The 13,865-nt window shown below is 64.0% G+C and overlaps 1 protein-coding gene across 2 annotated transcripts in view; it reads left to right on the top strand.

Annotated features, from left to right (window-relative positions):
- Positions 1-13,257, top strand: part of CDH4 (cadherin 4) — a 506,523-nt gene extending 493,266 nt beyond the window's left edge. For both annotated transcript variants that reach the window (XM_041732568.1, XM_041732569.1), the window contains 7 exons: positions 2,263-2,516; positions 2,859-3,001; positions 6,692-6,925; positions 7,752-7,985; positions 8,331-8,470; positions 8,933-9,097; positions 9,474-13,257. In XM_041732568.1, the coding sequence (XP_041588502.1) occupies positions 2,263-2,516; positions 2,859-3,001; positions 6,692-6,925; positions 7,752-7,985; positions 8,331-8,470; positions 8,933-9,097; positions 9,474-9,680 (1,377 nt within the window). In that variant the 3' untranslated portion in view covers positions 9,681-13,257. The remainder of the gene's footprint in view (positions 1-2,262; positions 2,517-2,858; positions 3,002-6,691; positions 6,926-7,751; positions 7,986-8,330; positions 8,471-8,932; positions 9,098-9,473) is intronic.
- Positions 13,258-13,865: the final 608 nt, after the last annotated feature.

Raw genomic sequence — 13,865 nt, 5'->3', positions numbered from 1 at the left:
ACAGGGACCTCACAAGGAGTCCAGCAGCAAAGGCGGACGGAGGCTTCAGGACGGCCACGCTGCCTGCTGCCACCCCGAAGGTCCCCCCATGATATTTCGGGCCACCTGGGTCATCCCGGGCCATCTCCCGCTGCAAGACCCCGACCATCAGACACACAAAGCCCCCGTGCCCTGGAGGGTGACACGGTCACGAATGTTAGACGTTTGGACCTGATGTCTTTGGAGGCCATGGATCGTCCCACCAGAGCAATAAGCAAAACTCATGAGCGTGTGTGGGTGTGTGGGTGTGTTTCCACGTCCTCGGTACCGTTAAGACTGCGTGGAGGGATCCCTGGGTGGCGCAGCGGTTTGGCGCCTGCCTTTGGCCCAGGGCACGATCCTGGAGACGTGGGATCGAATCCCACGTCGGGCTCCCTGCATGGAGCCTGCTTCTCCCTCTGCCTGTGTCTCTGCCTCTCTCTCTCTCTCTGTGTGTGACTATCATGAATAAATAAATAAAATATAAAAAAAAAAAAGACTGCGTGGATTTGTACGCGTCTGTATCGGGTGTGCTTGCTCAGCCGCCGTCGTTGCCGACCTTGCCCCCCGCGAGCGGGAGCCGCCCCCGCCCCGCCCCGCCCCACCCCGGCCGGTCCTGGGGTCCTTCCCGGGTCCTTCCCGGGTCCTTCCGCCACCAGCCTGTTCCCGAGCGCTCCCGTGCACTGTGGCCCAACCGGGGGGGCCGCCTGCCTCACATCAGAGCCCCCATGGGCGCCGCCGACCCCGGCCCCCGAGGGAAGCAGGGAGGCTTCCACCCCCGCGGAGCCGGGAGGCGGCGGCCCCAGCACTGCCCATCCTCACTGTCTCCGTGTCTTCCGCTGATCCAAACGGCCGTTTCTTTCTAACCTAACAGCGGAGGATTTTTACTTAAATTCAATGACTCCATACTTTTGTCTCCTTCCTCTTACGCTGAAGAATCTGACTTCGGAACCACGTTGTCACAAGCGCTGATTCACTTTTCCCTGCAACATGCATAAAAGGGCGCTCAGAATAACGAGCCCAAGTCATGACCAACCGTGCGAAGACCAAGGGCGCTTAAGGCTTCTTTGCAACGACCATTGTCCTTAAAATCGATCCCATCAGGAACTGCCATCTAGACGCTGCGCTGGGCACCTGAAATCGCTCTGCTCCGGGGAGTCGTGCTGCCAGCTGGTACCTAGTCTCCCTTTACTCCAGTTTGCCTGCGGTTTGCAGAGGTCACGTTACATCTATATAATTTTATTTGTGACGTGAGTCACAGCTCCGTGCCGCAGCCCTGCCCCCCACCCCGTGCCGCCCCTCCGCCGGCAGGGGACCATCCTCACGCGTTTTCTGGTTCACTCGTGTGGTCTTGGTCTTCCTCTCTGCAAATAGGAACAAATACAAATTCCGGTTCCTGTCCCTCTACACCGAAGGCCGCACGCTGCGCATCTACCGCTCATCGGCAGATCCTGGAGGTCTGTGCACCTCGCTCAGTGCGGGTCTTCCCCGCCCTTTCTGTCCTCACAGCTGCAAACTTCCAGCCGCCCTGGGCTTCGGGGCTGCCTCCTGTGCACGTCCTCCGGGAGGACACAGCGATCCCGCCGGGAACCTTCCTGCGCAGAAGTTCCTTGCGTGTGTGGCAGCCTGGTCTTTGAGTCGCTACGTGTGGCTCCGCGTCTCAGGGCCCCAAGTGCCTCCTGCAACTTCCCTCCCTCCCCAGAGTGTGGGGAGCACCCCAGACCATAGAACTGTTGTAGCATTTGTCATTCGGGGTCCTGGCACCCCAAGAGGGTATAGCGGGGGATCACGTTAGTGCAGGAGCCACGTGCAGGGGAAGAGCACCCACAGGCCGGTGTCTGAGTGTCCTGGGGCCGCCGTGACAAATTACCAGGGGGCAGGGGGTTAACACAACAGGAGAGAAGGCCCGCTGCACCCAGGAGGGCACCCTCGACAAACAGCCCTGGAGACCTCGACCTGCTGAGAGCTCGGGCCGTGGACGGCTGCCCCCCGGGACCTGGGGCCCCCAGGAGCCCTGGCATGATGGGAAGGCACGGTGCGGGGGGGCCTTTACCCCACAGGAAGCCAGGGATGAAGCAGTCTGCACACGGCTTCCCTTGGGACCAGTGTCCTGGGCACGGAGCCGGGTGGCAGGAGCAGGAGGGGACCGGGGAGGCAGGTGCACGCCAGGCACCCACAGCCACCGCCCCCGAGCCGGCCCCCAGGCACCTGCGCCAGCTCACCCCCTTGGGCCTCTCGTTGCAGGCGGTCGACTACGAGCTGAACCGAGCGTTCATGCTGACTGTGATGGTGTCCAACCAGGCGCCCCTGGCCAGTGGGATCCAGATGTCCTTCCAGTCCACGGCGGGGGTGACCATCTCAGTCGTGGATGTCAATGAGGCGCCCTACTTCCCCTCGAACCACAAGCTGATCCGCCTGGAGGAGGGCGTGCCCAGCGGCACCGTGCTGACCACGTTCTCGGCCGTGGACCCGGACCGCTTCATGCAGCAGGCCGTGAGGTGGGTCCGCAGAGCACGACCTCCCCCCACGCCCCGCCCTCGGGCCTCGGAAGGGGCCTCCCACCCCTGGGCGCCCTCGCTGCCCATACGGAGGAGCCGCCTAGCGCCCAGCAAACCCTGCAACCCGGAGGGTCCTTGGTGAGCTCTCAGCGGTGTCCCCAACCCGTGTCGACTCTCCAGCATCGCCAGGGGCTCCACCCCAGAAGGTGGAGAAAGCTTCCAGGACCCAGGACCCCATACTGGGCTGGGGGGAAGCTCCTCCTCGTCCATGCAGGCTGGGGGACCGGGGGCGGGGCTGGGGCTCGGGCCACCCTCCCTTCACCTCCTCACCTCCCTCCTCAGATACTCGAAGCTGTCGGACCCAGCCAACTGGCTGCACATTAACGCCACCAACGGTCAGATCACCACGGCAGCCGTCCTGGACCGCGAGTCCCTCTACATCAAGAACAACGTCTATGAGGCCACCTTCCTGGCGGCTGACAACGGTGCGCCCCGCTCCAGGGGGTGACTGTGGGTGGGAGGCCCACCCAGCACCGGAGAAGGTGGAGGGGCGAGGCGGGAGGCCCCCGCAGTGCCAGGTGCCCCATGCAGGGCCACGAGCTGCCCCTCGTCCCCCAGCGCCCCCAGGCCGCCCCCTCTCTGCATCCGGGGCTCAGCTCATCGCCGCCTCCAGGCAGACACGCGCCTCTCCGGTCTCCCGTGGGGCACCCTCGTGGGCACCGGGGGAGCCGGGCTGGCGGCAGGGGGCTGAGCTGCGTCCAGCCCGGTCTCAGCAGAACATGACCTGAGCAGTTTCTCAGTCCCCACGGGGTAGACTGAGGGCAGCTGAATGACACGCACGCTTTGGCAGAACGGCCCAGTCGTGCCGACTACAGGCCAGGATGGGTGGGGGCGGGCCTCCCCCAAGCAGCCCCTAGGGTGCCGGCCCCGGGGCTCTGAGCACCCGCCCTCAGGGAGCAGGGGCCCCACGGGGCCCAGAGTCGGGCAGGCACCGTGCGAAGCCGCACACGGCAGTTGTATGGTGAGACCCCCCGCCCGAGCCAGGATGAGGAGCCCCGGGAGCTGGGGACACAGGGGTGAAGGTGACCCCGGCAGGGGTGAGGCAGGCTGGGCGGAGGCACTGGGGCCTTCAAGGGAGGCAGACAGTGCCTCACGGCCGGGCACTGGACTCCCAGCCCCGAGGCCACTGCTCCCTAGACCCAGGGACCCAGGAGGCGGCGAGGCCCCCAGCCCCGTACCCGGCCCACTCTGCACGGGAGGGGAGAGGCAGTGAGGGAGAAGGAGGATTCTAGAGCCAGGGATCAGTGCCAGCACCACTGAGGGGTGGGAAGAGACCTGACTGTGCCTCGGTTTCCTCCTATCTAGAGTGGGGATGAGCCCCCCTCTCCCCTGCAGCTGCGAGGATTAGGTGAGCCGGCGTCCTCAGAGCCCTGGGAGCCGTCGGCCAGGAGGCCACATTTCACTGCAAAGGAGGTTGGGAAATGCGGCCCAACAGCTGGGCAGGGTGACCTCAGATAAAATCTCGGGGCTCCGGTTCTTCTATCAACGTCAAAAAGGGGGAATGGATATTGGGGGACAGCTCAGCAGTCTCTTGCCCCAGTGAGACAAATAAGAAACAAGTCCACCAGACACTTTCAGGGAGTAGGTTCTGGAAGAAAACAAAGCAGGGTGAGGGAGGGAGGGACCGGCATTTGCAGCTGTGCTCCTGGGGAGGTGACTGCAGACCAGAGGGAACAAGCCAGAGGGAAACAGCACAGAGAGGAGACCCAGAGTTCGAAACAGCCCGTGCAAAGGCCCTGAGGCCGACCTGTGGCGGTCCGCTCGGGCGGGTTCTAGGGCAGGGGTGCAGCCCAGGCCCCGCAGCAAGCGGAGCCCTTGCACAAAGGCTCGTGCCGGGGCCCGGTAACCACCCGCCAGCCTCCTCCCTGCCTTCCCTGACCTACGGGACCCAGAAAAGCCGAGGCCTGGCTGTGGCCGTGGGGTGCACCCGCCCTGGTCGTGGGGAGCCGCGTCTCCTCCAGAGGCTCAAGCGGCTGCATTAGGAGGTGGTTTTAAACAAACCCGGGGCCAACGCAGCAGGAAGCCGAGAGGACGGCGAGACTGGTGCCCAGGGTGCACGCAGGCTGTGGGGTCCCTGGTCCCCCCCGCCGTGCTGGCCGGCACCCACGCCATAGTGGCCTCCATGGCCAGGCCCAGCTGCGCCCTGGCCCGGTGCTCTCATGGGTTCCTGAGACCGTGAAGACACGTGCTGGGCCACATGTCATGGGCGCCTGCCTCAGCTTTGCCACCAAGGGCAGTACTGCAGCCGGAAGATCTCTGACCCCGAGCCTGGGGCATCGTGTGCACGCGCCCACGTGCACACGGCCCTGGGCCAGGCCTGGGGGCTCAGGGAACCGACGGGGCCCTGGGGTGCTCTGGGTGTGCAGAGCAGGTCCGCACCAAGGCCTGCAGGCCAGGAGCCCCGGAGGCCCGCTCGCTGGGCTGGGGAGGCGCCCGGGGTCCACATGTGGCTCAGAGCTCCTGGCCTCGGGCGCCTGCAGGGTGAGGCCAGGGAGACACAGGGGCATGGACAGGGTCACGGGCTATGGAGAGACGGGGAAGCGGGTGCCAGCCCCATGGGGCAGGGGTGTGGGTGCCTAGTGCTGGGCATGGTGGGCACCATCTTCTGTAGCTGTGCATCAGTACAGCTCCGTGTGAGTGCTCTATGTGGGGGCGGCTGTGTGTGTATGTGCATGTGTGCATTGTGGGGGTGTATGCACATGGGTGCTGTATATGTACATGTGTGTGCGTCTGTGCATGCCTGTGTAGGGGTGTGTATGTGCACATGGGTGCTATGTGGGTGTGCATGTCTGTGTATATGTGTGTGCCTGTGTGTACGTGCCTGTGTGTGTGCGTGCATGTGTGTGCATGTGTGTGTGCCTGTGTTGCGCCTATGTACATGGGTGTGTGCACATGCATGCATGTGTGTATGTGTACACCTGTGTGCCTGTGTGTGTTTGTGTGTGCATGTGTGTGCCCATGTGTATTGTGTGTGTGTGCATGTATGCATGCCCCTGTGTGTGCATGTGTCTGTGTGCATGTGTGTGCACCTATGTGCATGTGCATGTGTGTCTATGCCTGTGTGTATGCCTCTGTGTGTGCATGTGCGTGCATGTGTACCTCTGTGCATGTGCATGTGTGTCTATGCCTGTGTGTACATGCATGTGTGTGCATGTCCCCATGTGTGTGCATGTATGTGTGTATCTGCACCTGTGTGTGTGCCTGTGCGTGCATGTGCATGTGTCTATGCCTGTGTGTGCATGCATATGTGTGCGTGTGCATGTGTGTATGCCCCCATGTGTGTGCATATCTGTATCTGTGTGCATGTGCATCCATCCATGTGCACCCCTGTGTGCATGCCTGTGCGTTCATGTTTGTGTGTCTATGCCTCTGTGTGTGTGCGTGTGTGCCTTGGTGCATGTTTGTGTGTCTATGCCTGTGTGCGCATATATGTGCATGTGCATGTGTGCATGCCTCCATGTGTGCACGTGTGTCTTGTGCACATGCATGTGTGTGCACCTGTGTGTGCATGCCTGTGCGTGCGTGTGCATCTGCCTGTGTGCCTGTGTGCATGCATGTGTGTGCGTGTCTATGCCTGTGTGTCTGTGTGCATGCATGTGTATGTGTGTCTATTCCTGTGTGTGCATGCCCCCGTGTGTGCATGCGTGTCTGTGTATGTGTATGTGCGTATGTGTGCCTATTCCTGTGTGTGTGCCTATTCCTGTGTGTGTGCGTGCATGTGTGTGCATGCGTCTATGCCTGTGCATGTGTGTGCGTGTCTAGGACTGTGTATGTGCGTGCATGTGTGTGCATGTGTGTCTATGCCTGTGCGTGCGTGTGCATGTACCTATGCCTGTGTGTATGTGCGTGCGTGTGCCCACTCACAACTGTGGGTCTGGTGGTGGCTGCACATCTGAGGCCATGTCCTGTGTGCAGCTGAGTGGCCATGTGTCCGATGGTGGGTGTTGGTGCAGGTCTGGGACTCTTGGGGGCCGTGGCCGTGGTGTGTCCCACACAGACCTGTCATCTGTCCCCGGGGCCCTGGGGCTGGCGTTGGCCGGCTGCATGTCATCGTGTGCCCGTGGCTGTGGGGCACACGGAGCAGCCCTGTAGGGTCACCAGCATCTGTCCCGCAGGGATTCCCCCGGCCAGTGGCACCGGGACGCTGCAAATCTACCTAATCGACATCAACGACAACGCCCCTGAGCTGCTGCCCAAGGAGGCGCAGATCTGCGAGAGGCCCGGCCTGAACGCCATCAACATCACCGCGGCAGACGCCGACGTCGACCCCAACATCGGCCCCTACGTCTTCGAGCTGCCCTTCGTGCCCGCCGCCGTGCGGAAGAACTGGACCATCACCCGCTTAAACGGTGAGCCCGCCCCGGGCACCGGGACAACTGGACACGTCTGGGGTGTGGACACATCTGGGGCGCAGCCCACAAGCCGGGACCCGTGGGAGAGCGAGCAGTGGAGACGGGCCGTCCCCCCTACCGGAGTCCTTGGGGACTGTCCCCTGAGGGGCCTTGAGGACAGTCCCGGTCCCGCCGCTGTAACGAGCTCACCTGTAGTCCCCGCGCCCTGGGCCCGGCCCCTCTCTCTCCTCTAGGTGCGGGCCTGTTGTATGAAAGGGCCTCCAGGTCCTACAGTTTCCTAGCACTGTGAGGATGCACCTAGAAAGGTCACGCCAGTGCCCAGCGTGTCTAAGGGTACAGGAGCGCGCCTGTGACCCAAGCCCTCACCAACACTGAATGTCATTTTTAAAAAAGCATTTTTTCAGTGTTTTAGCCAAAATCATGGTTTCCATTCACATCTCTCAACCATGCACGTTTTTTTCCCCATTTATTTATTGGCCATTTGCGGTTCTTCAGTGAATTGCCTGTGCCATGCCCTTGCCTGTTTATCTTTGAGAAGGTCTTTTTCTAATTGATTTGGTAGAACTCTTTATATATTAAGGAAACAATTTCTTCAACATGTTGCAATTGCTCCTTCTGGAATCACCAGTGTCTCCTCACTTTATGGAGTGGTCTGGCGTGCATGTGCGCGTGCGTGTGCCTGAGCGCGTGTGCACGTGTATATGAACCAAACAGGTACTTTAGATTGTCGTGCTGTCAGACTCCGTCATCCCCTTCGGACGTCCCGCTCTAACGGGGTGCTGGCTGCAGACTGAAGGCAGCCTGTCCTGTCACCCCGCACCAGGTGACTACGCCCAGCTGAGCTTGCGCATCCTGTACTTGGAGGCTGGGATGTACGATGTCCCCATCACCGTCACCGACTCTGGGAATCCCCCGCTGTCCAACACGTCCATCATCAAGGTCAAGGTGTGCCCGTGCGATGAGAACGGGGACTGCACCACCATCGGCGCCGTGGCGGCGGCCGGCCTGGGCACCAGCGCCATCGTGGCGATCCTCATCTGCATCGTCATCCTGCTCAGTGAGTACAGCTGAGCCACGTGTGCAGACCCATGCCCCCACGCAAAGACCCGTGCCCATGCGCATACACCCGTGCCCACATGCGCACCCCCGTGCCCACACACACAGACCCATGCCAGCACACGCAGACCCATGCCCACGCGTGCAGACCCATGTCCTTCCATGCAGAACTGTGCCCACACACGCACAGACCCATGCCCATGAGCACACACCCATGCCCACGCACACAGACCTGTGCTGACATACGCAGACCCATGCCCACGCACACAGAACCATGCCCACACACACGCAGACCCGTGCCCACGTGCACCCACACCCCACTCACTGTGCGGCCCCGCCCCTGCAGCCATGGTCCTGCTGTTCGTCGTGTGGATGAAGCGCAGGGAGAAGGAGCGCCACACCAAGCAGCTGCTCATCGACCCCGAGGACGACGTTCGTGACAACATCCTCAAGTACGACGAGGAGGGAGGCGGTGAGGAGGACCAGGTGAGGCTCCGCTCCAGCATCCGCCACCGTCCGGGCCGCTCTCTGCCCTGAGCCAAGGACCCAGCCCGCGGCCTCGCCCCCTGGGGGCTGCTAGGTGACCAGACGGTCGTGCACGGGGCGCCCCGGGGGAGCTCCAGGGAGCTGCCTGGCTGCATCCGGGTCCGCATCGCCATCAGGGGCCTCGGGCAGCTCCTTTCCCCACGTGCTCATGCCCCCCGGAGCACGGCGACAGTGACCCCAGCCCCAGGATCTCCCAGGGAAACCAAGGCATGTGCGCAGGAGCTGCCGGGGTCCCACGCGCGGAGCCCCAGACCGCAAGGGCAGCCCAGGGGGCAGGACTGGGAGGACCTGGGGAGCGGGGGGGGCGGGTAGAGCGGGGGTGCAGAGCAGTGCGGCGACAGCTGGGACCTCAGGCATCTGGGACCCCAGTGACGGCCCCTGCGGCCCACCTCTCGCGCCCAGGACTACGACCTGAGCCAGCTGCAGCAGCCCGAGGCCATGGAGCACGTGCTGAGCAAAGCCCCGGGCGTGCGGCGGGTGGACGAGCGGCCCGTGGGTGCCGAGCCCCAGTACCCGGTCAGGCCCGTGGTGCCCCACCCAGGGGATATCGGGGACTTCATCAGCGAGGTGGGTGCTCCGGGGGCGCGAGGCCGGGTGGGGGCGGGGGGTTAGCGCCGGTGCAGGTGGAAGCAGGGGGCCATGGCGTGGGGGCCTCCGGGCACACAGCGGGTGTCATGGGGTCAGTGGACACGACGACGTCAGACATCCAGGTCCTGGCCCTCGGGCTCACCCCGCCGTTGCAGGGACGCGGGCTGTGGACCGTCCTGTGCACCTGCCGCGGCCCCGCTCCGCCGTCGGGCCACATGGGCACCTCAGCCCCTGGTCGTAGACCCCGCCCCCCCTCGCTTGCGGAGCACCTACTGTGTGCAGGGCCCAGCGACGTCCCCTCCCGGCCGCTTCCCCAGCTCCCCTCCTGGGCCTAACCCGGCGCCTCTGACCCCAGGGCCTGCGCGCCGCGGACAACGACCCCACGGCGCCCCCCTACGACTCCCTGCTGGTCTTCGACTACGAGGGCAGCGGCTCCACCGCAGGCTCCGTCAGCTCCCTGAACTCGTCCAGCTCCGGGGACCAGGACTACGACTACCTGAACGACTGGGGGCCCAGGTTCAAGAAGCTGGCGGATATGTACGGCGGCGGCGAGGAGGACTGAGCGGCCTGGCCCCGGGCGCCGGCGGAGCGGGACTGCGGGAGGCGCCGGGCTCCCCGACTCCCCGCGGCCGTGTCACTTAGTGGTGTGTTAGGGGGTCCCTCCCCGCCCCAGCCCCCCCAACAGTGAGCTGTCTGGCATGAGCCCTTCTCGCCCCGCGGCGCGCCACCCGCCGCAGTAGCTGGCTAGCACGGAGAGCAGCGAGAGGCACTCTGTCTTAACTTGAATTTCTTAGAACAGAAGCACTGTTTTTAAAAAAAAAAAAAAAAATGAAAGTGCCTTTTGGTACATGTATCAGATTCCCTCAAACTCAGGAGTGACGAAAAGCAAGCAGACAGACCACGTACGTCCCCCCAACCCCAGTCCTGAGCGCCCCCGACCCCAGCTAGCCCCAGCTCTGAAGGCGCCAATTAAGGAATCGGGGAGAACCTCTCTCTCTCTCTCTCTCTCCCTCTCTCTCTCTCTCTTTCTTTTTTGAGTCTTTTATTAAGAAAAACAGTGGGTGATTTGCTTAACAAAATTGACAAAGAAATCGTTGGGGTTCAAACCCCAACAGCCCATCTGAGTCCTCAAGCTTTTTTGGACACTGGCCCTTTCCTGGGCCTTTGGCGCCCCCAAGGCAGGAGGCAGGCCGGGGGCCGGCAGGGGGCAGGTGGGGGACAGGTTGGGGGCAGGTTGGGGGCAGGTCGGGGGCAGGCGGGGGCAGGTCGGGGGCAGGCAGGGGCAGGTCGGGGGCAGGCAGGGGACAGGCCAGGGGCAGGCCGGAGGCAGGCCAGGGGCAGGTCAGGGGCAGGCCGGGGGCAGTGGGGGGGCAGGGGGGGCAGGCCAGGAGAGCCCCCGGGGCAGGCCCAGCCCGTCTACCAAAGGCACGTGTGCGCCCTCGGCTCCCGACACCGTGCACAGGTGGCGGTGGGGCTCCAGGGGGCTTCCCCGACGCTCGCCATCTCTGCCCTTTGCCCCCCCAACCACGAGCCCTGCCCCAGAGACAGCTGCCCCCCGAAATGCCATGCAGGCCCCCGATGCCTTCGGTCCAGAAGGCCGCGCCTCCCAAGAAGCCGCAGCCCAATCGAGCCAGCATCCCCGAACACCTGACACGAGCCCCCCGCCCCCGCCAGCGGGTTCCTGGAGGCCCCCGTGCAAGGCCCCGCCGGCGACACCCGGACGCCTCCAGCCCCTCGGAGGCCCGTGCGGACGGCAGAGAGCGCGGACACCTGCACGTGCTCGGCAGCCTCTCCCCCCGGACTCACGACCTGACGTGGACAGTGAGGCTCTGCTCCGAGGGGCCGGGACAGCCCGCCGTTGCCCTGCCGTCAGCCTCAGATGCATCTGGACGGCACCCACCTGACGCAGTGACCCGAGTCCTCTCCTGGGGACCCAGGGCAGCACCGAGCAGCCGCTCAGACTCCCGGGGATGCCGCTGCTGTTTGCACGGGACCGTCTGACGCACCAGCCTGACTGGAGTCTGTGCCAAGGGACAGCGAGAGGCGCTCCGTGTGTCCCAGGGACCCGCCGGGGAGACCCCGCTGTGTTGGTTTCCCTGGGTGGTAAAAGGCCACGCGGGCCCTGGTGGGACACGACCCCTCCTGGGAGCACCCTGGAAAGGGGGTGAGGGGTGCCCTGGCCCTGGGCAGGCCTTGGCATTGGGGGGGCCTGTGGCGAGCACGCTGGCCTCGCGCCCATCCTGGAGCCCTGGGTCGGGGGAGAGCTCAGCCTGGTCCCCGTGCTCCCAGCCTGAGGCCTTGGATGCTCCCCCCGTGGCGACGGTCACCCTCTTTTCCAAACAGCTTTGGCCTCAGAGGCGTGTGTGCAGCAGGCAGGGCGGTGTCCCCGCGGGGTGTCAGGGCTCCTCCCCAGGCCACACTCACCACCTCCACCACTGTCCCCGGGCAGGGCTGGGGCCCTGGCCTGTGGCCTGATGGCTGTAGGGCTCCGTCCCTGACCCCGTCCCCGCTGCCTGGCGGAGGGATGAAGGAGGTGCCCGTCCCCCCTGCTGGATGCGCCTCCGCAGACGCCTCTCTCTCTGCGTCAGGGGTGGGTGGCCCGCCCGGGGGGAGGGACCGGGATCACTCAGGGCCAGATGAGGACCGTCCGGCATCTGGGGGCGCGGCCATCCGGGGACTGCTGGTGGGGTCAGGGCTGGCAGGACATGAGCTGGCATCTTCTGTGTTTTGTTTGTTTTTGGAACGTTTATCCTCCTGTCGAACTTCTCGGCACGAACATGTTCTGGGAGCCGAGACAGCTGTGGACGCTTCTCTGAAATCTCGAGCCCCCCGGGTGCCCAGGGCCCTGGGCTGTGCTCGGGGACGGCCGTGCGGGGCCCAGCCCGGGACACACCCACCCCATGGCACCCGGCGCCCCACTGCCCCGCCCCACCGCCAGGTCCCCGACGCACCTCGCCTGGATCACGCAGGCTGAGGCTGGGGCACGCCGGGGGTCACGCGTGCCCTCCACACAGTCCCCGGGGGCCGGGGGGGCTCGCACGCCCCCACACCCACTTCACCGCGCATGCGGTTCCGAGGTCGAGCTGGGTGTGCCAGCAGCGTCACACGCCTCCGCGGCCTGTAGACTCACCGTGCCCGTGACCCGGGGCCCGGCCGCGGGGGCCCAGACTCCGCGCTGGCAAAGCCCTAGGGCGCACCTTCGTTTCTGTAGGGGATTTTGTTCTGTGAACAGGAGAAACCCGCTGGGGTGGCGCGGCGAGGACACGGCCGTGGTCGGGGGCACCCAGCCGAGGTCCCCCATGTCCGTCTGTCCTCACACCCTGCGCCTTTGCTTTCCCGTGTCTCTCAGCACAAGTGCTGGGCCTCCGGCCACCACAGCGTCAGGGTAACGGCCACACGTCAGTTCCCCGAGATGCCTCAGTTTCCCTAGCGTGAGCACCGGCCGACACACACACACACACACACACACACACACACACACACACACACACGGTCCTTTGAGAGGTAAAAGGTCAGGGGAGGGGAGTCTCAATTTTTGTCAATGCTGAAAAGAGCACCAAAAACCCCGCACAAACTCTCCCATGCACAGAGCGTGCCGTGAAGCAGCTCGCGCAGCGCGGTGCACGGTGCACGTGACAGGTCCTGCTCGGCGCGGCCCGCGGGGGGCCGCCTCTGTGTATAATTGGAGCCCGTTTCTTCTTTTCCTTTCCTCTCCTTTTTCCATTCTGATCTTTTTTTTTTTTTCCTTTTCTGCATGTTTCTTTTTTGAAAATGGACAAAATGTGTAGCAGCCCGCATGACTGTGGTTGTTTTGGGGAAAGACACTGGAGTATGATGTGTTCACACTGCAACTCCGAGCATCGTGCAGTTAGGCAAAAGTCCCAACTTTTTTTGTAATCGTCAACAGCACAACTATTTTGTATTGTTGTTTGTATCATTTTGTACCAAAAAAGAAAAAAAAAAAAAGGAAAAAAAAAAAAAAGGGAAGAGCGTCGATGTTTTCTCAATGTGTTTTTAGTGCCAGGAGGTCTTGGTTCCAAACTGAGTAGCAGCTTTGCCGAGTTGTCGTGTACCGGGGCGGCGTCGGGGCACCGGCGCGCTGCTCCAGAGGAGTTAATAATAAAGCCCCCTTTTAAATAGTCGGCCTCCACCTGCTTGTGTTTCTCCGGCTCTTCGAGAAGCCGACGGGGCTCACAGACAGCACCGGACGGATGCGGGGTTCGGTGTTGAGACGGGAGCGGCGCCCCCGGCGGGCATTTCCCGAGCCCCCGCCTTGTCCCAGACACAGCCCTGGGCCCCCGCAGCACGGACGGTGCACAAAACCAGGCCCGCCCCTGCCCCCCGACGGGGGCCCGCGTGCCAGAGGCCTGACCGGGCCCAGGTGCTCACAAGTCGCACGTCAGGCCGGCAGGTTCCCCTCCTGCCCTCACGCTGCCGTGGAAGGATTCTCACTCGCCCCCCCCCCGCAGTTATCTCGGGGGCCCAGCGGCTCTTCGTGTGGTGGGAGGGCAGCACCAGCAGGCCACGGCCCCAGAGACACGGGGTCCACCCAGCCAGGCCCCGTGGTCCCCAGAAGCTCCCTCGGCCCCGGCCTGGTCACCTGACCCAGCGCCCCTGGCTCCGGGCCTGAGCCTGAGCGGGACAGGCCTCTGCGCGGTGCTGGCGGCGAGGCCACAGGCCCAGGCCCACCCCGCTGGACCCGCAGAGGCCCTGCCCCCACCCGAGTGGACCACGTTCACTGAGGCTG

Source organism: Vulpes lagopus, chromosome 18, assembly GCF_018345385.1.
Source record: "Vulpes lagopus strain Blue_001 chromosome 18, ASM1834538v1, whole genome shotgun sequence".
NCBI lineage: Eukaryota > Metazoa > Chordata > Mammalia > Carnivora > Canidae > Vulpes > Vulpes lagopus.
Note: the sequence above shows the minus strand (reverse complement) of the source record. Positions and strands in the feature narration are given on the sequence as shown.